This window comes from Trichomycterus rosablanca, chromosome 27 (genome assembly GCF_030014385.1).
Source record: "Trichomycterus rosablanca isolate fTriRos1 chromosome 27, fTriRos1.hap1, whole genome shotgun sequence".
Lineage (NCBI taxonomy): Eukaryota > Metazoa > Chordata > Actinopteri > Siluriformes > Trichomycteridae > Trichomycterus > Trichomycterus rosablanca.
In genome coordinates, this window is record NC_086014.1 from 2,151,783 (window position 1) to 2,178,263 (window position 26,481).

The window sequence follows — 26,481 nt, forward strand, 5'->3', positions numbered from 1 at the left end:
ATACATTCATAAGTGTGGCATTCACACGTGTTAGAAAACTGGCATTGCCATGCATATTTGGGGGGGGGGGGGGTTGGTACTGATGTTTAAGCAGATTACTGTACATTAAATAAGCAAATCACTGCATGAAATTACTGGTTCAAGCTCCAGCACTGGCAGGTTGATACTTAATCAAAGTCCCTAAACATAAATTGCATAATCTAGTATTACTGTTATTTTACACTCATGTTGTCTTTGCATGTCTTCGATATATCAGTCATCCTTTGTCTTTAGTAATTGCAATTGGAACACAGAGCCTGGATAAGCTTTTAGTCCCTTGACTTAATGAGTTTCTGACTGCCAAACTATAGTTGGACCCATGAGAGACAAAAACGTGAGTTCAGGACTAGAGACACAATAAAGAGAGGCCTTAAATAAAGAGATTTTTAAAAACAAAACAAGTAATCCAGATGTACATTTGTCTTTTAGATACTAGCACCAGCATATAATATCAATAATGCATGAACTAAAGTGTGCCAAAATGATTTTAGTTACAGTATAACAGAGATTTCCTAGCATGGAAACAACAAAGTGGTGGAAGTCTTGTTAACATAACTGTGTTATGTAATTGTCAGGGTTATAAGTCATTATCTAAGGCTCAGGAACTGCACTGAACCTGCACTGAACCACAGTAAGAGCCACTATTTAAAAATTCTACAATTTCAATGATGCGCTAGCCCACCATCAATGAGATGTTGAATTTCAGCTCTGCTATCAACCAGCCAGGCGCCTACACAGACATGATTGTCTCTGTCTGTTGAGACATTTACATTTACTTACACACACACACACACACACACACACACACACACACACACACACACACACACACACACACAGCTGAGCTCCCTCTGGTTCTGTAACCATTTGAAAGCTTGAGCTATTAATTCATTGCGCATGCGCACAGGTGCAGCTACTCCTCAGAAGCCTCTCTTTTCTCTGTTCCTGCAGCGCAATGCAGAGACACAGAGAAGCTCAGAAACAGGACTGATTCTCTCCGGGCTTAAAATACAGATACAGAGGAAAGAAACCAGGCTGCTGAGGGAGGATGTTCATGCGCCGTACTGCCGTACTGTGAATGAATGTAATGAATGTAATGTTTCAGCTGAGAGGAAAACCACGCAAACTGCCTCACGATGCAAAGACAAAAGATCAGTTGATGGTTTGGTGAGACTGATCTGACTGGCACAGATCAGTGCTGAATCCTGATCCTACACATCCTGAGAGAAATGATTCTCCATGCTGGGCTGTAAGTCAGGAGAAAACCAGGAGGGTTTACAGGGTGTGGGCAGACCGGGAGCTGTTCCTTCAGTACCAAGATCCTTTCCATCCTTTATTCCACGGGTTGTGCGGCATTTTTGAATGATGGTCATGATGCTTTTGGAGAAAGTTGCTTTGTGCAGCAGCGGTTCACACATCTGTGGGAGGTTGAGATTTTATTTTGAGGTTATCTGCGTCTCCTGTAATTAATCGAGACACACAGGGGTTTTTATTTCCTCACTGGTGTTACATAACACTGTTGAGGAATATCCAAGGCATTTATAATGCGAATTTGGATGCGAGTGTTAGTGTTGCGCGAATAAAACTTTGATCACCGCCGCGCAACTGCTTGAAGTCGCTCCCCGGTTGCGCGCATGTTTCCCCCGGGTTTATGCGCGCTGCTGTGCGTGATCCTAGCGTCCTAACCGCCGGTCCTGGGTCGCGACATGCCCGAGCGACGCGATGGTCCAAGGCGACGAGAAAGACCGAATTGTGATTAATGTGGGGGGGATCCGGCACCAGACCTACCGCAGCACCCTGCGCACTCTGCCCGGGACGCGCCTGGCCTGGCTAGCCGAGCCCGACGCCCACAGCCACTTTGACTACGACGCCCAAAGCGACGAGTTCTTCTTCGATCGGCACCCGGGAGTCTTTGCGCACATTCTTAACTACTACCGCACCGGCAAGTTGCACTGCCCGGCCGACGTGTGCGGACCCTTGTACGAGGAGGAGCTCGCCTTCTGGGGCATCGACGAGACCGACGTGGAGCCGTGCTGCTGGATGACCTACCGACAGCACCGCGAAGCCGAGGAAGCCCTGGACAGTTTCGGCGGTGGCCCTGCAGACCTGGGTGAGGATACGGATGTAGACGGTTTGGGGGAACTGGGGGACGCGGACGATGAGCTGGAAATGACCAAGAGACTTGCACTGGGAGACACAAGTGACCCCAAAGCTGCAGGACACTGGCACCGCTGGCAAAGGCGCGTCTGGGCACTCTTCGAGGACCCGTACTCTTCTAAATATGCAAGGGTGAGTGATGTTATGAAATTTGGAGATCCCTCTGGTGTAGAACATGCCCACTCCTGGTTCTGGCATGCCACAATTTAGAATAGTCTGGAGAATTCTTGCTTTTAAGTAGTTCTTTAACATGACTTATTACAGTTTACAAGTTTAGAGTGATTACCACGGGCAAAAAAATTAACACGTTCCCTTGTACTAAGAAAATATAAAAACATAAATAAATAAATAAATAATTAAATAATTAAATAAATAAATAAATAAATAAATAGTAAAATAAAAACACTGACACAAAACATATGTATAATTTAAGGCTATTGCCAAAGCTCTCAAATCTATAACTTTACACAAGGATACACATATAAAGAATATGAAGCATAATGTGTGTATTGAATTGAACACATGTTTTATTAAGGCAGTTTTAAGTATACCAGGAAATATTAATAGATAAGCAGAATACTTTGTATATTAGCAAAAACTAATTATTAACAAGGCTGGCAAACTGGCAGAATGGGTACCACACAGCAACATCTCAGATCTTTCCTCTAATCACCATCAGTGAGGGGTTTGGCATGTTCTAGCGTGTGTTCCTGGCACTGACGGTGCATCCTGGAGCTCTGTTCATCATTAAGAGGTTATTAGAAATGACAAATACATTCACACTGCATGTCTAATTTGTCGGGACAGCCAGTTCAGAAGATTTATACAAACACACTGAAGGAATATAGATTGAAATGCCATGGTGTGGGTGCGCACAACATAAACAGCATCAATCATTTTAAAATTATTATTATTATTATTTTCTCTCAGCTATCCACATTTTAGGGGTCACACAGTGGATCATTTTGGTCAGCATAGCTGATTTTTATGCTGGATGCCCTTCATGATGCAACCCCTTCTTTTATTTATCTGGGCTTGGGAACAGCATTGAGAGCGCACTGACACGTGCATCTCTGACCAGCTGAAGTCACTGCTGAGATTCAAACCAGCAATTGCTTACCGTATTTTACTGCTGTGCCCACTGTGTATCATTTTAAATAATTATAAACAAATAATAATTCTAAATTAAATAATTTCTGTTTAAACAATAGTCATGCCATGAATACTTAGTGAAAATTTATGGAAAGAAGCAAACGCTTTTTATTTACTTGGGTCATACTGTGTACTAAAAGAAAAAAACAATGGCTATAAAGGCATAAAAATACAGTAAAAGAGCTACATGGTGTTCAAATTATTTATAATCTGTCTTAATTATGCAAATAAATATGTTTTAAGTGTGGGTTAAAAGCTTAGTGTCCATATGGTGTTAAGATACAAATATGGGTTAAAAATATGCACACACATACATCCTTTCTGGATCATGACACCAAATCTTGATTCTCCTGAATTCTGTGTTGCTTATATTTGGTGGCGGGGTGACTGTGGATGTTTGGGGTAAAGGTATGGGAGAGAAAAGAAAAGTGGACTCGGCTGAAGGTTAGAATAATTAAAATAAAAAATGGGGGCTCTTGGGGATGAAATAAAGTAGGTCTACATTAGAAAATAATCCTGTGAACCGTGAATAATCATAAGCATAAATGCAAACTCTTGTAGAGCATGAAGCTTCGGTGATGTTATAAAACAGATACTGTCCGTTCACGCAGGACTATTAATGCTTTTAAGATTCATCAGGTAATAATGAAGCAATTACAGACATTTAGCCAGGAGGAGGTGTGTGCAGTCTGCCCAGGTATCGTGTTGCATTGATCGACAGCTTCCCCTGCCTACATTTAACACTGCTGTGCGCCGCCCAGTGAGCTTGCTGCATGTCAGATTAAAGGGAACGCATCACAACCAGAGGCTTTTATATATTAATGTATCCATGCTGCTTTGAGCTGTGGCGTATGGGGAACTGATGCATCATTAATGGCGTGCACATGCCTATCAGTTTCAACCAAGGGATCAAAGACGCCAGATGAGATTTTTTTGCGGGATGGTGTTTTTAGATTAAATCTGTAGCAATATGTGTTAAATGATAATGATGTTAAATGATTCTTTTCTGAAGGATGCACACATGCACCCTAGTGTAGCTACATTGTTGTGATTTAAATGCTTATTAGTAATGGAATCAGAAGGACACAGGAGCTCAATACCTACTTAATGCCACAATAGCAATTAATGCCATCATCCTGTCATCCTTTCATGTGGTGCACAGGGCAAGAGGGCAATGCTGAACCCATGATGAGTTCATATAACCTGAACTACTCTTAACTATTTGTTGTAACTGCACCATGAATACCTAATTTCACTGGAGAAAACCCAGGCCACCACATGCTGCAAAAGCCGTTAAAGTACCTATAAAACAGACTACACTGGCATCTAAAGGGACATCGAAATAACACCTATCACAGGGTATTACAAACCCTGGGTCGCTCACTTGTGTGTGTTGCGAACCAAGAAAAATGGGTCGCAGACAAAAATAATAATAATTATTTATAATAATTAAATATTTAGATGTTTAGATGACAGCAAAAAGGGTAGGTAGTGTTTATATCAGTCAGGTGTTGTTTAGTATGTTGATTCATTTTTTTAGATGCGTTCTATTAGACTTATTTATTCTATTATTTTTTTTCTATTAGATTGTTTCTATTTTGGCTCAGTTAAACATTTTTCTCATAGTCTTGGGTATTGCTATAGATTGTCATTCTAACCAGCTCAAAAGTTTGGTTATATTTGGCAGACTGAACTTTTTCTTGCGCGCCCTTTCAAGTATAAAGTTTAAACAAAGTTTAGTCTTTTTCTGAAGGTCAGGACGTCTGAATACAGAAAGCACTTGCTCGGAAATTCTCTGGGATCTTGTTAGCCTGATTTAAAGTGGGATCAATGAAAGCGATCATCATTTATTTATGCATTCTGCACGATCAGCGTACACTTCTTGAGTCAGGCCCGAGCGAGTGAGCTTCAAGTTTTCATTATCAATGAATCAGACACAACACTGAGGGCTGGCGTGCTGCTTCGTGCCCTCGAGTTAATCGAAACGTGAGTCATATGATTGGTGCCCCGTGCGCAGCATTACGGGTGAAATCAGAGATGGAGTCGAATGCAAATGCTGCCCGGGCTCGGCTCATCCAGCAGCTGTTTGTGTTGCTTTCCCACAAGCACCTGATCTCTTCACGTCCTTGGCGGATGAGATGCCACTTCCTTTTTTTTCTGCCCTGGTTTAAGTCTTGGGAATAAGTTGCCATGGCAACAGGTTCAGAGCGCAAATGAAACTGATTAATGTGCAAGGTGCTGGAGAGCGTGACAAACTTCGCCCGAGCTTTTCTGCATCATGAGGCGGTGCGCGCTCGCCGCAGGCCAGGCCACCAAATTACGCCGAAATCCGGTTTAATCAGAATAACACGACACCCGGCCGTCATCAGATCCTGTGTTGTTCACTGAGCATCAGGGAAACTGATCCTTCGTCCTTATAATCATATAACATCATATTATTTATTACCAAACAATACTAATGTTGTTAGTGTTAATGTGAATCATGTTAAGGTTAGTGTTCTAGGTGCTAGTTAATAATGTTAGTGTTCTGGGTGCTAGTTAAAATTTAAAATATACAGTACAATCTGTTCGATCGCCTATTAATCACTAGGCAAGCCGTAGCCTAGTGGTTAAGGTACTGGACTAGTAAACACAAGGTCACTGGTTCAACCCCCACCACTGCTAGGCTGCTGCTGGTGTAAGTAAAGAGTCGGTAAACCTACTAAGAGATCTGAGTAAGAATTTCAGTAAGTAGAATTTCAGAAGAAGCCGGTCTGGGTGCTCGTAAGATACAATCAGCCACTTTGCATGGAAGCAAGGCTGAACAGGAAACCACCTCCTTACTGGTGCCAGCACAAGTGGTGGAGGACTGCAGAGAGCATAGTGTAATCCCCTGTACGTGTTAGGACTCCCTACAGAACACAAGCAACCTGCTTCACCACTTTTACATCAATCTCAAGGGATTTTAAAATGTCATTAGTGACATTTTAGTATTGATGAATTGGCATTGATTCTGAATGTGTGGCAGGAGCCTTGTTTAAATGAAATCCATCCAGGGTTTAAGCCCTAAGTGTTTGGGATGTACCCTGGATTATATTCAGCATATCTTTGGGATTAATGCTATTGAACCTTTTTTGCTCAGTAAGTCTTACTCACATTTACTGGCACAGTTTAAAAGTGCAATTTACTCCGACGCAAGTTTTACTGGAAATGGAGTAACCCTCGAGTCTAATGTAACGTGTACATGCTCATAGTGTTTTCCTTTTGTCTCTGCATTCCAGTAGATGAATGGTATGTTGTGTTGATGCTGCACATCTCCAGGGATCCAGGTTTAATCTACACCTCCAGTTACATGTTCTTATTAAGACTACATTAATGCTTTTAAGATTTAAAAAGCATTAATTTTAACAATCTGTTTGCTATAGGAATATGTGGTTTGGGACACTTCCTTCTTATTAGTTTTGACAGATGAACTCTTTTTGACAAGAAATGATTATTGTTTTTAAAAACAATTAAAGGAATTGGCCCTTAAATAACACTTTGTCGAACCCAGGACCTTCTTGCTGTGAGGCGATTGACTTGTATAAAAACTTAAGTTATCCCTAATTACAGGCATCATTAATTCTTCTCATTGTTCTCTTGTTTCTGTCGAATTTGATTTCCTTCACTGTCCCCCACTTCAGTTTTTTTCGGCTCTGGGTGATTTGACACATCATTGAGTCCTTCGAAAATCGAGGCCAGTATTGTAAAGCTTGTTGTTATTAATGCGCTAATCAATATCCACGTGATGTGAACTGAAAGAGGTTCCCATTACTTTTTTAATTAAATAAAGCAAAAACATTTAAAATGTTCTGGAGCTATCATTGCTAAGATGCCAGTACTTGTTGTGACTGAGACCAGGTGACTGTACAGCACAGGTAGACTGTTTTAGTTCCTGTGGAGAGTGTGAATTTACACATTATCACCCGGGTTCTCAGTGGATTTTTTCATTCCCGAGCTCAGAATCTTTTACCCATCATTTCACTGTGGGATTTACTGTATCTGCACTCCGAGCCGAGCTGTTCTCAAAGCAACCGGCGAACACGTCCCGTCAACAAACTAATTAACAGGTGCCATCTTAATAAAGAATTCTTAAACAGTTATGAGATAAAAATGGATTGAAAAGTAACACATAGCAATAGGAAACACATAAAAAAATAATACTGTCAGGATGCACATGGACAGTACTGAAAACAACATAAGCTAAAGAGATTTTATACATATGAAAAACATGCTACAGAACATGATTTTCATCTGGAACAAACAGGTGAATGTGGAGCAGTCGAATGTGAAAGATGCTCTCAGATTCTTTCCAGCTCATCAGATTCCTCTGTTGCTATAGAGACAGAGCGGAATAAGATGCTGGAGAGGAGGAGACCAATCAGTGACCAAATCAAAAATAAACTAAGATGCACAGAGCAAAGAGCTGATCAGAACCACAATCACCGAGTTGCAGTGAGCTTGTAAAGTTTACAGTCGAATCTGGCAATGTGGCGTTCGTACTGAAAGAAGAAACATCATGAGGAGAATTGAATAAAAACAATAAAAACACTGAAGTTTGCACAAAAAGTTCTGTAAATGATTAGTAATACTGAGTAACATTCATCAGCACTAAAAAATCTGTACTAGGATTTGTAACTACTCTACACTGTAACCTTAAATTGACCACTTATGTTTCTCCAAACTATCAATTTAAAGCAGACTAAACAATAAATGTTTGCAGTACACAGATTATTCAGGTTCCCTCAACTGTCTAATATCGACAGTTTTCGCTACAATGACCTAAATTACAATCACAGTTAGTGAGTTGCAGCAACTTATCAACAAATCGACAACCAGAATCACCTGAAGTTGCAGCTGTTTAGAATAACAACTATACTATAAGTATAACGTGCTGCTAATATCTTTTTTCTTAATTTTATAACGTAATAAGTGGGTACAGGGTGTGACAAGTTATACACAGTAACACATGATCTATGGTCAGTAATTGTAGCTTATAAAACAATCAATGAATGTATGTTTTAGATAGGTGTACCTAATAAAGTGCTCGGTGTGTGTATATTCATGTATGTTTTGAGTTCAGTTTGATAGTAGTTACAATGTTTGAAAACAATAACCAGCATGTATAAGTCAGAACCTGGTTTGAAAGAACACATTTTCTACATTTGGATGTTATGTGATAAAGTAAATAGAGAATAAAATGCACTGTGGCATGATTTATAATTATTTAATACTAAATTTTCTTAGTTTCTGCTTGACTATCTTCTATTCCTGTTAATTTTACTTCTGTGTCTGTTTTGGTGTAGTTATTAAGCTGTCAGCACGGTCTGGTTTGCAGTTGCTGCTGGGCTTCTTTTAGTTCACAGAACACAGTGTTGTGGCAGTGAAGACAGTAAATGGTAACACAAAAAAAGCCACGACATTTGGATGTTCATCCCGTCTGACTATTCCCGAGACGTGTCCTGTAGTTAACGAGATTTATGTGGCAGCGTGAGACATGGTTTGCATGGAATAACAAGGATTGTTCTCTCTTTAAATGCAGAACAGAGTGTCTCCCCGGAGGAAGCTCGGCGTGATTAGTGTTAATTAGACTGCAGCAGCCGAGCAGAACCCTGGTCCTGTTAATTACTCCGAGAAGAAAAGGGAGGAGACGCATTACTAACGCACTGGATTTTAACTCATGCTAGCGGTTTGCTTGCTAGACAGCATTACACGGTCTACCAGATTAATTCATGCACACAATATTGAATGCAAACATCATTTAGATCCATTCTGTCATGAACTGGGTGAGAGTTTATTATAAGTTGTTCAGCACTGTCTCATACGGACAAAGAAACATTCAGTTAGTGAAAACAAAAGCCCGTTCTGTTCCACATCCCACTCAGTCAATATTATGCACGCACACGTACACTTCTATGCCTACAAATACCTACACACCAGATTGCACTGATGTTTGTATTAGTGAGGGATTAACAGTAAACAGTTTATAGACAAACCCAAATCTTTCTAATCATGTCACCTCACCCCGTTCATCTCCCCCGGGCGTGTCTCAGAGCTGTAAGTGGAGCAGGATGTCTCTTCTGAGAAAAAGCAGCTGTTAATAGCCCAGGCACGACCCACCCAATAGCACCAATGTCAGACACTCAAACTGGGGCATCCATAAAGGCCAAGACTCCCAGTTCTCAGCTGAAGTTTGTTTAAAGGTTATACTTGTGGACTGAGATATGAGACTCCACTGGATGGAGACTCTATAAGCTTTAAGCTTGCTTGTAGTGCTTTTCGTGTGCATAAGTGCCTCATTCTAGATCTTATTTACATAAAACATCATGAATTGCGGACTATAAAAGGCTAAATCACAGTCAAAAATGAACAGATTTTTATTACGGAACACACAGTCTGCAGCTGTAGAACACACTATATTATTCCTTCGTTCCCTCAGACACTCACACTACAGATAAAACTAACGCTCCACTGAAACTTATATTCTAACAGGGGATCCCAGAATAGAACAATTCACACAGTTCCAAACAAAGCATATTCAGAGTGCTGGAGGCGAGAAGTGCCGCCATAGCCGGGTAAAAAAACTCTCTCTGATAAATTCATCACCCTCAGCACGCATGTTCATGTGGGAAAACCAGAGAAAGATGGTTTATTTTTAGACAGACTTAATCATGAAATCAGTGTCTGGTTTGCTTTGCTTTTAGCGGTGGCTGAATTCCAAAAACATCAAGACGACAGCCAGGATGTATAAATCAAGCGAATCTTTAAAGAAACCAGTTCGCCAGATGACTGTAGTTGCAAGTTCAGTCTGGAAACTGGGCTCAAAGTAGAACACAAGTCTCAGAGAGGATGCCAGTCCATTTCAGTGGCAGTGGGAGCTAAGCAGTAGCTTTACTGGTTATCTGAATGGTGCTGGTTTGAACTTATTCTGTTTCTGTAAACACATTACAGTGTGAATTCAGCAAAAAGGCAAAAATCTGAAGTGTATTCGAGTTTGCTTGTGCTGTAGGTGTTCTAATATTGGATTTGTGTAGGCGCCGTGTGGAAGAGGTGAGAAAGATCCAGAACCCTGAGGTGGTTGTGTGGTTTCACATATTCCACACACTACTTCTGACCTTATGCCCCGATCACACCGGCTGTGCTGAAAATGTAGTCGTTTTAAGTAAACACTACATCTGGAACTGAAGTGTTTTTAAAGTGAAATAGAGTCATAAATAATTAATATTAAACTCACACATATCCAGACGTGAAGCATGACCACCCAAACTACCACTTGATTAAAATGCATGGGCAGGCAGGTGCACACAGCTCTAAGATAAGTGTGTGTAATGCCAGAAAATGCACTCTCAAAAGCAATGAAACACAGATTGCTATTTTTGAAATTTCGCACCAAAATTAATAGAATAGAATCTGTATGCCATGCAGAAATATTTGTATCTAATTATAGTGTTAAATATCTCATAGCCTTAACAGTCACTGCTCCTGGACCCTAAATTCTAAAGCAGTCATAAAGGATTCTAGTTGACTGGGAAATTCAACATGAAATCAAGCAACATGCTGAATCAGTTTCAGAATTAAAACAAACCCACCAGGTTCTGCAAAGTTTGTGACTTAATTATCCTGCATTTCAAGGGGATTGGGATGGAATCAGGTCCTGAGGTGGTACCTTTAGGGACAGTTGTGTTATGGAGCAGTGTATTCTCACGCAGGTTGTGGTTTAGGATTATGTAAGGGTTTTAAAAAGACAGGACTGTTTGTGCAACATGACGTAAATGCTTTTATATCAGTGTCTGCAAAGCTCGTGGCAGAAAGGTCCCCGCTGGTCCACAGTGGGAGTGGTGGCGTTCCACGTGGACATGGCAACTGGTCCGCGTAAGTTTATGCCAGGCTTCTAGGGCACTTGACGTGCTTGCCAAGATCACGACTCTGGGCGTGTATATTATACTGGGTCTTCTGCTACAGAGCTGTTTAAGGGTTTGGATTTAATTGTTTGTGTTGTAACCCAACGTGTGTTTGAATGATTTATGCTGGTATCTATCTGGCACCACCAACAACATACATCTGAAGAGGGCACCCAGGTGGCACAGCAGGATAATCTGCTAGCACACCAGTGCTGGGATTCTGAACTCCTCGAGGTTAAAACTCAGCTCTGCTACCGGTTGGCTGGGCACCCCTACCAGGCACATTTGGCAGTGCCTGCAGCAGACAAAAAAATTGGCTATTAAAGTCTGCCGGGTGGGAAAAGACCAGACTGAAAGTGGGTGGTGTCTTCGATGCTGTGCAAGGACCCTGGTTAGTACTTAGTCATTTTATGTAGAGGTTACTGACGTTCTGTTTGTTCTTTACTCATTTCTTTCTTGTTGGAGGAAGATGAGGATGGTAATCTGGTAAATGGTCATTTAAACCCTGTACTGTTCTTGGCGATGTCCAGCACAATCAGTTCATGACCAGCTACTAATTCAGTAATAACTGAGTGGTGGCAAAATCACAGTGTCAAGCCCCTAGCTGGAAATCATGGACGACATGGGTGCAAACTCGCGCTGTAACAACCATCATTTACGCAGCTCTCACTGCCAATAGAAGCCCTGTTTGCCCACAAGTGCCTCTTATTGGTTTATCTTGCGGGACGAGAGTCTTACAGGCTCAGGCGGATGGGACGGGAACACGTCATTAGAGCTGTTAATGTATGAAATGACTAATGGAGAGAGGAAGTGTACAGAGAGCCTGGGTCTGTCTAAAAAAGTGAGCTGCCTCGCTGCCTACTGCCTTCCTGGGCAGCTGCCTCAGTGGAGAGGAAGCTCACTAGGTTTTTTAGACAGACCCGCAATCAGAGACAGACAAAAAATAGCCAATAATTCCTTACAGCTGTTTAGAGCAGTTTTGGAAGATCTGGTGGACGAGTAGCATTCGGATGCCTACAAATGTCAACGGCTCCAACGCTATTCCTCTACTCTTACACTCCCATCTGATGAGAATCATGAACTGTGACATTTAGGAAAGGTCAGCGGGCGGGCTCCAGTGGCCGGACCCTCTTTTAAGCCCCATAGTGGAGGGACTGTGGTTCTATGTTTGGCGGGTTCCTATGAAGTCCAGCCAATAGGAGATTTTTTTTTTTTTTTAACCAAAGGGCATACCTAAAGGTCAGGTTGGAGAGTGGCATGGTCAGTAGTGTTTAGTCTCGGAAGGTTCGTCACTGTTTTGAGCGCATCAGGTCCATAACAAGGTCCTTAAATATCCATTCAGATCTCTGCAGCTGTAGAGATGCAGACAGAGCTTAAAATATGGGTGCAAGGCAGCGCTGGGTTACATAAGAGAGCGTGACAGGCTTTCATCTTTAGGAAGAGAGGCAGAAAAAAAAAAAGAGGTAGAGACTGAAAAAGGATGCTTTAAGAGAGAAGGGAGGGAGGAAAGGCTGATGTGCTATATTTAAGATGCTTGATTAAGACTCGCTTTTTGCTTTCTCTGCATTTTTTTGGCAAAATAACAAGGAAGCTTGGGAACAATGGCTGGATACCTCAGCAGACTAATTACACAGCCATTTTTGGTTTACATTTCTTAAAGAAAAGACTAATTTTCCCATGGTGCAATGCTCGTTTCATTTAAATGTGACCTAGACTGTTGTGATTACAGTTACAGTTTGTGCTTGCGTCACCACCACACGCTGGCTGAGTAGTACAACGTATGCAGAGTCAAGCAATATCGTTTGTGGACCTTTACTACTCATGTTGGCACCTTAACCAAACACCAAGCTTCTGTCCAAGGTTTTCGGACAGACCCTCCGTTTTGATGTTACAGTTTATCTAAGTGTGGGATTTTTTTATCTGTCTGAATTAATATCCTTTATTTCTCTCTGTCCTACAGTGGGTGGCATTTGCCTCTCTGTTCTTCATCCTGGTGTCTATTACCACGTTCTGCCTGGAGACACACGAGGCCTTCAACCCCATCATCAACCGCACAGATATCGACCCGGTGGATAACAGCACGCGGATCTACCAGGAGACAGAGACTGAAGTCTTTCTCACCTATATTGAAGGTGTCTGTGTGGTGTGGTTCACGTTCGAGTTCCTCATGCGCATCACCTTCTGTCCCGACAAAAAGAAGTTCATCAAAAACACCCTCAACATTATTGACTTTGTGGCCATCCTGCCTTTCTACCTAGAGGTGGGTCTGAGCGGTCTGTCCTCCAAAGAGGCTAAAGACGTGCTGGGATTCCTACGCGTGGTCCGATTTGTTCGCATCCTCCGAATCTTCAAGCTGACCCGCCACTTTGTGGGCCTGCGAGTGCTCGGACACACACTCCGAGCCAGCACCAACGAATTCCTGCTCCTCATCATCTTCCTCGCCCTGGGAGTGCTCATATTCGCCACCATGATCTACTACGCCGAGCGGATTGGCGCCAAGCCCAACGATCCCCGTGCCAGCGAGCACACGCACTTTAAGAACATTCCTATCGGCTTCTGGTGGGCCGTGGTCACCATGACCACTCTGGGTTACGGAGACATGTACCCGCAGACGTGGTCGGGCATGCTAGTGGGCGCGTTGTGTGCCCTGGCTGGTGTGCTGACCATAGCCATGCCGGTCCCAGTCATCGTCAATAACTTTGGGATGTACTACTCGCTGGCCATGGCGAAGCAGAAGCTACCAAAGAAAAAGAACAAGCACATCCCACGAGCACCGCAGCTGGGCTCCCCGAATTTCTGTAAGTCGGGCACAAACTCACCCCACCACAGCACACAGAGCGAGACGTGCCCACTGGCTGCCCAGGACGAGGTTTTACAAATGAACCTAGCAGGTAGGAAACCCTTCAGTGGCATGTCCCTTTGAAAAGAGACCAAACACCCCTCGCCTGAGAATGACAATGAACCCGTTTTATTTACCTTCCGCCTCACTGACAGCTCGCTCAGCCTGGTGCCTGAATTTCTTACTTTCCAGATAACCAGGCAGTTTCAGCATTTCGACCTCCAAACACATTCCAAAAACACCCATCCTGCATCCCCCCTCATCCTACCAAACACTCATATACACACAGTGCCATCAAATCACACCACACACTGTTTGACATTCGGGTGCTTTGGAAACTACGTTTTTAAAGCAAGATTATAGCACACTCATTCTGCAGGAATATGAACCACGAGCTACTCTATCCAGTAAGTCATTTAGATGTGAATGCGTGTGTGAAATAAATTAAATATTAAAATAAGTGCAAAAAATTTAATTAAGTGCAAAATTGCGCTGTGGGAGTTGGTTAGTTCAAATCTCTGATGCTTGGTGGGGGTGAGCAGAGTGTCGTTATTGTTTATTCAGTCACGGTCATGATAGATAGATAGATAGATAGATAGATGGATGGATGGATGGATGGATGGATGGATGGATGGATGGATGGATGGATGGATGGATGGATGGATGGATGGATGGATGGATGGATGGATGGATGGATGGACGGATAGACAGATACACATACAGATAGATCATGGAACGGAAGCGTTCAAGTTCATATCTAGAGGACTCACTGTATTGCCGAACATACAGCCTGAAGCAAAGTCTGAAAACACTTGGTTTGATGACTTTGGTGTGAAGGAACTCCAGTGGCCTGCACAGAGTCCTGTCCTGTCCTGTCCTGTCCTGTCCTGTCCTGTCCTGTCGTGTCGTGAACCCCAATAAACACCTCTGGGATAAACTGCTAGATCGATTGCAGGGCAGGACTATTTATAGAGGGAAAGGAAGCTGTTACAGCTGCAAACAGGGTCTGTATTCATGCGTTTCAAAATGTGCTCAAACGAGCCTGTCCGACCCGCTTACACCCAGATGTCCATGTAGTGTCCGCTGTAGTAAGGGTAAAACAGAATTCTGAGATTGGAAGTGGGCCTCATTGATTGTAAAGTGGTGCCAAGCAGTCACATCGTCGAGGCTCTTCTCTGCATCTTAATGAAAGAGAATCAGTACGAAGGACATTTCTGCCCCTTGACACGAGTAGCTTACAGTAAGAGTAGGAGCAGATAAGGGCCCTCACTGGCAGTACTCACAGACTGTCCAGTATTATAACAAAGTCAGAGATTTGGCATGACCGGGTCCCTGATCATACTCGAATTATTTCTGAGAATGATTCCATTAGTGTGTAAATGTGAGTGGCTCTCTGGTGGCGTCCTCAGGAAGATGTAATGATACTGCACGGGTTTGCGTACAAAAGGATGCACTGTACACACACACACACATAAAGGTTCACCTGTGCTCACAAATGCCACCCCACCCTGATAAAGACACCTGTAGTCTGTTTATACACACTAATTACCCCAGTGTGACTCAATTTAAACATACTAGATGAGCTAATTGACTATTAAAGCTAGGCATCATCATTGCTAGTAATAGAAATTGAACTACAATTACATATAAGTATATGAAAAGCATTATGGGGCACGTCATCCTTATAATGTTTGTTCTCCTTGTTTGTTCTCCCTCCCTACCTACCTTACTACCAACCGCCCACCCTCCCTCTCTATCTTACTACCTTCCTACCTCCCTTCTTACCTCCCTACCTTCTGACAAGTTCACATCAAGTTCTGATATGAAGTTTAGTAATGTGTTTTATTAGGACAAGTCTTTAGCAAGGAGGTATATCCACATCTGGCTTACGTCCCTCAGACACAGACAGTTGTGCCCGTTGTGTGTCCAGCCAGTGTGCCCCTCAAACAACAATAAGAAAATTTCAAATCCGACAATATAAACTGCATCATTAGGGCTCTGTGCCAGGCACTGGAGTTTCTCTACACCAAACTAGTCACACCATGTCTTTATGTGTGTACCATGTCTGTTGCTTTGTACGCAGGGGCAGAATCACGCTGGAACCGGAAAGCGCCTTAGTAAAATGTTAGCGACAGGTGTGACTGATAGACATAAACTCAATATTCAGTGGTGTCCACTAATTTTTGGCCATATATTATAAAGTCTATGGAGGTGAGGATTTATGAGCTTGTCGTCATGTCCACGCTGTAACTTCATGACTCTTGGCTCTTCAGATGGTAAATGAATGACAGTTTGCGTTTTCTCCGCCGTCCCCTTTTCATTCGACGTCTTGTTTGTTTCCTTTTACTGCGACGGTTTTTAACGCGGAGCCGGAGCATGTTTCCATGGAGACAGTATCTAAGCAACCACACAATGGGAATCAGGCTCCGCACCGAGCCCCGGTCGTTCAACCCGACTCCTGCAGAAAACCCGCACTAATACGGACGAAGACGAATCAAAACAAACGTGAACTCGATCCTAATTCTTATGCCGATTTGACGAGGCTTCCTTTCTCTCCTCATTTACTGGTTTCCTGATCTTTCACCAGGAATTTGTTTCCATGTTGCTGGCCTCATTAACACCGAGTTTACAGTCTGTGATCAGTTCGAGCCGCTTGACTCTGGGCAGGAAAAACATGGCGAACAGGAGCACGATGGACAGATGGCAACTGTTAGATTGGCAGTCGAACAGGAAAACACACAGAACACGCAGGCGCGGTAGCAGCATGCACTTACATTTACTTTCCTGTGTACACACACATTCACACACGCATAAACCGCCCCCCCTCTGGTGAAGAGCTCACCTTTCTGCTACACACACACACACACAGTGCAGTACACATGTTAAATGCAGCGGATATGATCAGGGACAGTGGTAGCCTAGTGGGTAGAGCTTTGGGCTATCAATCAAAAGGTTGAGAGTTTGAATTCCAGCTCTGCCACTGTTGGGCCCTTGAGTAAGGCCCTTCATTCTCTCTGCTCTTTGATGGTCACTTTTGGGCATTAAATAAAATTGTACATTGTAATTTACTGATACCTCGTTTTCACTAGACAGCAGATGTGTGTAGATTTAAACTGCACATTACTGTTGCTGCATCTAAATTCACCAATCACTTCAATTAAACGCTGTAGATGTGGACACAGACCTGAACGTCTTACTAAAAGTGATATAAAAGCTTCATGTCCCGAGTCTTCTTCCCGTGTGGAGCCAAAATCGTCGAGTGGAAGTAGGGCACCTTGCCTGAGTCCCAGTAGAGCTGCTCTTTGCCACTTTCTGTACTTTAGTTACCCAATCTTCTTGGGAACTGCGGTGCAATGAAAGCATATTCAGTCACAAGATCATTTGTGAGGTCAGGGACGGATGCTGGTCACAAATGCTTGGCTCATAATCAGTGTTCCAATTCATCCCAGAGGTGTTCATTAGGCTGGAGGTTAGGGATCTGTGCAGGTCACTACGGTCTCTTTACACCAAATCATTCAAATAATGTCTTTCTACAACTCGGTTTGTACACAGTCATGCTGGAACTGGAAATTGTCTCAACAACTCAATAATTAAATGGGGTGTCCTCAAACTTTTGGGCAGATAATGTATATACAGATGCTCGTTGAACATTTACATCATTTTCTTTAATCTTAAAACTTAAAGCAACTTAAATCTGTGACCAAACACAATGCAAGCAATAGGGGTAAGGGCCTGTTCAGGGGCCCAACAGTGGCAACTAAGTGGTGGGGCTTGAACCCACAATGCTTCAGTAGATAAATAGCAGCTTGCGTTCAGACAGCGTTCAATCTGTATTAGTATTAATTAAAGCAGACCCTTCATTTGCCAGCCTGGACCAGTGGTTGTCAACTTTTCTTTTTGCTGGGATGCACAAGGTCACAAATCAATTGCATTAAATAAATTATACAACATTTTTGTGGAAGGCCCTGTCCTGGTCCAGCATGACTGTGCCCCTGTACATAAAGCAACGCCCATTAAGATGTGGTTTGAAGAGTCGCCTGCACCTCAATCCCATTAAAGACCTTTAAGATGAATCAGAATGTCGATAAAGAGCCAGGCCTTGGCTCGTCCAAAATCAGGGCCTGATCTCATTAGTGGTCGTGACTAAATGGACAAAATTCCCACAATCTTGTTGAAAGCCTTCTCAGAAGAGGGGCCAACTCTATATTAATGCATATGGTTTTAAAATGGGATTTCCAGCAATGCTAATCACAAGTCCACATATTATTAACAACACTGTATGGCCAAACCTGTATGTTAGTTTAAAAAGAAAACGCATACCAATCAATTACAGCAGTTAGATTTATGAAAAATAGCTTATGCAAATGTTACCTGAGGTTAAACCTGTACAATTTACACCGATCGTACAGTTAACTGTGTCCTGCATTGCGTGTACCCACAACACCGACAGAAACCCGATTAAAAAGCAAACCTAATTAAGATGCAAAAAATAGCCTTTAAATTGGCCATAGACGCAATTAAGCCATATGCCCACACACATTATCAGCCAAGCTCCTAACATTTCACAAATGAACGCTCTGCAGAACAGAGGAAGTATATTTTGAGGTGTGGTATGGATGAATCAGTGCACAGAAAAAAAACCAAATGAGTGAAAGGAAAGCCTGAATCGTTTTAGACATGACTCATTCCCCCCTCTCCCCTCCTTCTATCATCCTAAGAGGTTTGCGCTAATCCCTAGAACTTCCTCTGTCTGCGAGGGGCCTGGACGTCTGTTTACTGATCCACACATTTGTGAGACAAAACCTGAGTGCATGTACTTATACTGTAAAGGGAATTTAGATGTACAGTATTAAGATAAAAAACAGGAATCTATGTGGCCACAGCATCTGATGGTAATGTTTGATTTGCGAAAAATGTTACTGGGCAAACTGGGCATAGTACCAATGGAGCGCAGGAGGGGTAATGTTTAAATCCCACTGAACTCACTACTGGATTTCACCACATACCGGACTAAACAATGAAGAGCTCATATTCATTTTTTTCACTGTTTATACACTTTTATTTAAAATGATTTCTGTGTACGTGTGACTTGTTCAATTCTAATTTGTTTAAATTATCCTTCAGGCCACCCAATGAGGATGGTCCATGCTAAGTCTGGTTCCTCTCATGGTTTCCTCCTGCATTGTTTCTGCTTGCTCACCAGGGGTTTTTGGTTTATCGGCCCTGGATGCTGTGAAGTTGCTTTGAGATGATGCCTATTGTAAAAATCGCTATACAAATACTTTTGACTTGACTTACACAATCTGACACACATATTTAGTACAGTAGCATGTCGATAAAGTTGAACTTTTTTTGAACTCAATCGCTTAGATTTATTGTAATTTGGTGCCTAATTTTAAACAGTGTGCTTCACCTCTTGAAAACACAACATGTGCATTTACCTACATTCATCATCTTCTACAAACACCTTCTCCAACCCTACATACTGCACTCTCCCTCCTCCTCCATGTCCCTCCCTAACCCCCGCCAGGAGGCATGCAGGCAGTCGAGCACAGTCCACCTGTATTCTCTTACGTGTGCTTGTGTGTTCCAAGATCCCAAAGTGAACGGCGAGGCGGCCAAGGCGGCGCTGGCCGACGAGGACTGTCCACACATAGACCAGGCACTTACCCCCGAGGACTGCCAGATCTTTAGCCCTCGCGAACCGTGCGGGGAGACGCCGTGTTTTCTCCTGAACATGACCGGCCGTGCCACACACCCGGGTACCAGAGTGAAGAAAGGTACGTGACCGATCTCAGAGTGCACGCACAAACACATCTGCACAGACTACAGGTCACACACAGTCTGCACACAGTCACCGAAAAATCCCCAAAACTCGAATATACAGTGCATTTTATTTCCAAGGCAGCCCTGCCAGCCAGTCATGGATAATTTTGTATCTCCAATTCACCTCACTTGGAGCTCCCAGAGGAAACCCACAAAAACACGGGAAGAGAACATGCAAACTCATAGAAAGGACCCGGACCGCTCCACCCTGTGAGACAGTGCTACCCACCAAGCCATTTATTTCATGAATCAATACTCTTACAATGACTGCTTACTACCAAGCAAGCATTACAAGTACTAGTCTGATACTTTAGCTTTCAGTCAAGGCAAGCAAAGATGGATTGTGGCTCAGCACTCTGTCCAAAACATGATAAAAGAATCGGCAAATGAAGTAAAAAAGAACATCTTTTAACACAAGATCACAAGACTGCAAATTTTTTAGGTCTCTTACCATCTACCGTACATAAATCTAGAGAAATCTTAACCTTTGTAGAGACACTGGAGACAACAGTTGAATGTGCTTGATTTTTGAGCCCTCAAACGATGTTACATGAGAAACAGTCATGCTACTGTAAAATATAGTGGGCTTGAGAGTACTTCGGAAAACTGTTGTTACTTAATACAGTCCTCCACTTTATTTAGAAATGTTTATCTGTGCTACAGAAAAAAAAAAAGATCTGCTGGCTAGAAACGTTGCCTACAATCTCACAATCTCACAATGTCTTAGTAGGCCGGGTACTACAAATGTTGTCTTTCAAAACCACCGCCCTAGGATGCTGCCTTTTGATTAAAATGCACTGCTAGACTTAATAATACTAACCCAAGATCTTATCCATAACAGAGAGACAGTGGTACAGAAGACCCAACAGCTCAGTGCTAATCTGCCTTTCAGATTTTCTCCACTATTCAGCATTTTAATTTTATTCATTTTCTTGCATATTGAACATCTACATTAATATTACTTTCACTCAGCCATCTTTTAAATGTACTTTCTTAATTAAAGTTTTACCATTTTTACTAATAATCTTTACTAATAGCTCCGTAGCTACGCATCACCAACCCACTTCACTTTCTTAAAAAATGATTTTATTCTTTAAGCGTCTTGTTTCATTATGTTCAAGTTCACTTTAACGCACGTACAGTTGCCTCCTGGGGCCGACCTTAATCTTCCCTTTTTTTCTGTTTTTTTTTCTTTGTGGTTTGTTCGTTTTTTACTTGTTATCCCCCTCACTCGCCCGTTCATCCGTCTGTCCGTTTGCGTGTACGTTACCCCCTCCATCTGTCCGTCCGACTGCGATTGGCCCATAGCTGGGACGTTCTCAGGAAGGGCAGGCGCGGAGCTGGCCGGTCCTACGCTCGGCTACCCGCTGCTGCAGCTAGGCTGGACTCACAGCCAGGAGGATGGCCATGCCAGAGTCACCACCTGACTGCCAGCCTTACATTAATCACGGATAGGAAAACATTAGCAACTAAGAGAGCATCTATCTTCGGAAGCCTGAGAGCTCCCCCATCAGTTACGCAACTGCTTATCCATAGCCTATAAATCAGCTAGAAAAAAACACCACCCATACACAGCCATTCACGTAACGCCATCCTAAATATAGCCACAACTGGTTATCTGTTAGCTTAGCAGCTATAAAGTAAAAAGGATGCTACAAAGAGGCTACATTTCAGCAAGATATTTATATCCCTTATTTCCAGGCGTAGTCCATATGCTAATGAAGCAGCAGCACTGTCTCTCTGTGTCTCATGTCCTGCTCTGTGTGAGCATGCTTTGTTTAATAGCACATTGCCGTTTTTAACCACCATAAGAGCAATCACACAGCCACACACACCAACACACACTGTGTATTTCTGTCCCGGGTTCAAGCTACAACGCTGATCGTGTCTGTAAGAGCTTTTTATGTTTGTGAGCGTGGATGTATAAGGTAGTATGAAAGAATGTGTGTGTGTGTGTGTGTGTTTGTGTGTGTGTTGGGGGGGGGGTTAAAAGGTGAATTCTGTGCTGTAAAATCTTTTCTGTGCTGCTCGGTCTGGTGCATGTTTGCGGCCCATCCGGGTCTCCCAGCATGCTTTGTCCTGCTGCTTGGGCTGGTATTGGTTAGGAAAGTGGGCAATGCAGTTAGAACATTTACAGCCAATGACATTTCATTTTAGGCCAGACTGCAAGGTAAGTCACAACAGACAGATAGTGGATCTCCTGTACGAGTGAATATTTACAAATTAGAATCAGTTCATCTATTAAAATACCCCCCCCCCCCCCCACCCCGCCCCCTTTGCATAACCAAAAATCTAAACCACTTGTTGAACAATTGGGTAAAAACTCCATAGAAATGTCTTCATTGCTTGAAACTAGATAAGGAAACGAGATCATTAAAACACATCTACAGCAGTTGCAGGCTTATAAAAGGTCTATCGAACCTGCAGCAAAGATCTAGGACAGAGGAAACTGTATGTTTCCAAAAGAGCCAAAATCTGCCAGCCAGTTGCATTCGTCCTGACCTGTGTTCTCTCACCATTGCCCTGTCCGATACCAGCCCAGACGTGCATGTGTGTGCTCACTTAACCTGCATGAAAACTGATAACAAACGACCTGATAGCAGCTCATTCGAATCTATAAGGCCATTCAGAAAACAGCAGAGCTCTTGGACTCCAAGACTCCATTGTATCCCATCCCTCTCCTCTCAACCGAGGTTGCCAAGCATCCTGGAAAGTAGGCGCCATCACCAATAGGACCGGCGCTCTAGTCTAGCGGCTGGTTCCTAGAACTGTACAGTCAGCTAACCCCGTTCTCTGGTGCGTCGCTGTGCTCTGTCCTCTTTCGTCCCAAGAGAATCTTCTCGTGTGTCTTCAGCTTTCCGCTGTACTCTGTGCTGTCTCTATGGCTCTGTCCCTTGTCTTTGTCTTTGCTTTTAGGCTGTTATATCGTCTCTATAGACAAAGTAGACGTTCTCAGGGAAGGTTTGTAGACTAGGCTCCAATATATCCAAGTAAATGTCCAAGCTTAGTGTTAATATATCCAAGTTGTATATCAGCTAGTTTATGCATCCAGTCATTCAGTGCCCGCCTGTAGCTTTCTCCAATCTTTAAAGCCAATAGCCCAAGACTTGAATGGTTTTTTTTATGTTACACCCTTTTTCCTTTTGTCCTTGCCTCATCTGTTTCTTAATCTACCAAAACTACCCACCTGCTTGGGTACAAGTGACCTTCCCTTTCCTCCTTTGGTAAAATGGTCAGCTCTGTACCATTTTAAAGTCCTCAGTCTGCCAAAAAGACCCAACCGAAAATGTCCCGTATGCGAGACCCTCTTTCTGCTGTCCTCAGCAGCTGTCCCTCCACAATTTTCCCTTTTTCTCTGTGTTTGTCTATCTTTTTGTTTCACAAATTTGGATGGTCAAAAACCCTTGTCTGTGAGAAGTCTCTTCACCTTGTCTTCTCCGTTGTGTACGCTGAGTTGAATGGCCAAGGCGCAGTGGCAGGATGACCCTGAGCAACCCCACCCTCCCCTGTATTCTCTACCGCAGATTCCTGTAAAGACGAGACTGTCCTTGTTAAGTATATGAAGGCCGAGGTGCTCCGCGTGACCTGAGGATGCGGCGACTCAAAAACGGGAACTTTTCTTGGAATGTTTCTTGGCTTTGAGGCAGCTCGAGATTACTTTGTATAAGAGAAAGGCATGTGGTCTGAAGGATACTGGTAGTGGAAATATTTCCCTAAACAATAATGGCAAAGGTATTTCTCTCAGATGCCCCCTCCAGAACAACCAGGGGTCATTTTTGGACTACGGACCTAGTGTGTGGAATACATACGAACACCAGTGGCACTGTACATTACGCTGATGGTTTGACAAGGAATGGAATGAAATGACTAACCAATGGTTCATTTAAAGCACTAACATCTCTAACAGACAATGTCTTTTGAGACATTTATAGAGGACTCGTACATCCTAGCATGAGCTGCATGGTGGTATGTTAAAAAACAAGGAGAAAGAAAACTGCTTATCGCTGTTATAAATATCTGTATGAAAATAATAATATATATTTTCTTTCAAAAGTTCTTCACTTTTGCATATGCTTCATGTAGCCATGATTACAAGATGTTCAAAGACAGTGTACATTACCGTAGAGAAGCGAACCCTTCACGTTTCCTTTCATGTTTTCATTTGTGCTCCTAACTACATGTGATCCAGCTCTGGTCATATTGACCTCAAATTTGTCATTCTGAACAGAATGAGGGGGGAAAGTATTCCAGCGAGCTTTCTGTGTGGTCAAATTAATCTTCATCCTGTTACTGTTTGGCATGCTTGTGCTATTGGATCTTTTAAAAAGGAAAAACTGAGCAAATTCAGATAATATATTTTTTTGTTTGTTTTATGCTACGTTGGTGAGTAGATCATGTTAAGCGCTATTGTGAGCAAACGTTTATTTCTCATCTTCGGTACAGCATCTGAACAGTGTTATTTTTCGAGAAATACATTTTAAAAATGACATAAAATTTCATTGTGTTAAGAATAAGGAGTCGAGGTGTGTTTTACACATCTTTTGTCTCATGTGTTTTATCTTCGAGGTACAAAAAAAGAAAAACAAATGTATATTTAGAGCATAAGAGCACTGTATGCAATTTAGAACTTTTTTTGGGAGGGGGGGCAGATGCATGTACAATGTTATGCAAAAAGTGATAGCACATAAATAGCACATGATTCCAACTCTTAGCATGAAATAAATTTTGTATGAAACCTGTTTGCAGAGTTTGATTTTTTTAGTGAATGTAAAGAATGTGTTTATTTTTTTTATTCTTATTAATTCTGTGATTGGGCCTGGAGTTAAAGAGGCAATAAGAGGCCATCAAAATGTGACAAACTGCACTTAAGCCTAGTGCACACTACACTCAACAGTTTCTTTTAAAACAGCTTTAATTACACATGTATATATCTTTGATTTGTAAGTAAAAAGAAGCTATTCTTAAAAAGAACTGCAGTAATAGAGACACCTCTCCAAGAGGCTTGGTGCTAAACACAGTGCATGAACAAAAAAAGTAGAAAAGCAAATCTACAAAATAAAATTAAGGACTTAACAATTGGTGGATTACCAGGGTGCATTTAACATTACAGTTGCCAGACGTTGCATTATTATAAAGCACATTTGGTACAAAAGTGGGCCATGTTCAAAATCTTATATTGCTTAACTACAAAGTAGTAGTATGTGGTTTGGGACACAGCAGGTGTTTAGTGTTATCTGGCTCTGTTCTTATTTCTTATTCTAGCTGCAGTTGGAAACATTGGGTCTGTCCTAAAACCTAATGATCTCGCTATATGAACACATCATACATCATCCTACCCTACTCACGCTCCCGAGAAAAAGACATGTCTACATTCTTAGATAGCAAACGAATGCAGAGCAACCAATGGAGTTCTTTCTAAATGTATATAAATTCTGTATAAAGATGCACAAGTGTCATTTGTTTGCAAATTCGGTCTCGTCAGGGACAGTTTAACTGTTTTCGGTACACAGAGAGAGACGTCAGCTGGCCCGTTGGTTTGAATGGCCTGAGGCTAACTGTGTTAGCATAGTAAGCCAAAACTGTGGTGACGTAATCGCCGTAATCTGTCTTAATAGTGCGTCTAAATAATCTGCCCTAGAATCCTCTCCACAGAGGCAGCTGATTAGGCAGGCAGTAGGCAGCAAGGCAGCTCACTAGGTTTTCGAACAGACCCTATATGTGCCTAATCACTGGACCAGTAACAGAAGTGCATAACCACTCGCACTGGCATGTATAGTCGTGTCTGGTAAAATCTGGTTGAAAATCAAGTAGTGTGCACTAGGAATCACATGCATGAACTGAACAAAACTGTTGCCATATCCAGAAAATGACAGGCAACCAGCATGACATCTGGGAGATGATGAAACTGCCACACCTACACGTGAATCTTCACACTTCTGTATTATTGCAACACGCAGCGCATGGCGGAGACGCATGGTAAACACGTCTGCTTTCAATTCCAAGCTCACAGCGCACTAACTCCTGTCATCTCTCTTTCCTTTCCGTCCTCTTCTGAACGTCATTCCCACTTCTTCTCTGTATAATAACCGCTGTGTTGTCTTTCTTCTTTTCCCCATGTGTAGAGGCTGAGCGGCCTGGCCGGAGCAGGCAGCCTGCAGACTCTGTGTGTGTCATGAACCGTGGTGTACCGACCACTCTGTGCATGGCTCGCAACACCCGCGACCCCACCTGATAAGCTTGTCTGTGTGTCGTACGTAAATAAGTGGCTTAACGGGCTCACGGGAGGGAAGCAGCTCATCGTCCAGTTTCTGTGTTTCTACACTTTCTAGGAAGAAATGTCGCGAATCGTATTGTCGACCTCTCTGTTTGTGCCGTGGTGCCAGATTGTTCGAGGTGTGTTATAACTGCATGAGTGTTTTCATCTGTGCCGTGTTGTTAAAAGTCGTGTGTGTTCAGTGTGGACGTGTGGAGTGGTATTTTCTACTCTGCTTTTCTGTAAAAGCTTCTCGCTTGACGCTTGTATTTGTTATTCACTTTAACCCTTCACAA

General features: G+C 42.6%; 1 protein-coding gene across 3 annotated transcripts; it reads left to right on the forward strand.

Moving 5' to 3' along the window:
• The first annotated feature begins 1,623 nt into the window (after positions 1-1,623).
• Positions 1,624-26,481, forward strand: kcnc1a (potassium voltage-gated channel, Shaw-related subfamily, member 1a). Of its 3 annotated transcripts, none has more exons than XM_062989399.1 (4): positions 1,624-2,328; positions 13,228-14,158; positions 19,701-19,886; positions 26,055-26,481. In XM_062989399.1, exons 1-4 carry the CDS (start codon positions 1,762-1,764, stop codon positions 26,162-26,164), a joined length of 1,794 nt encoding a protein of 597 aa, XP_062845469.1. In that variant the 5' UTR covers positions 1,624-1,761; the 3' UTR covers positions 26,165-26,481. The 3 variants fall into 3 exon arrangements, with proteins under 3 accessions (XP_062845469.1, XP_062845470.1, XP_062845471.1); XM_062989400.1 differs by lacking the exon at positions 26,055-26,481 and adding an exon at positions 23,457-23,697; XM_062989401.1 differs by lacking the exon at positions 26,055-26,481 and adding an exon at positions 21,241-21,571.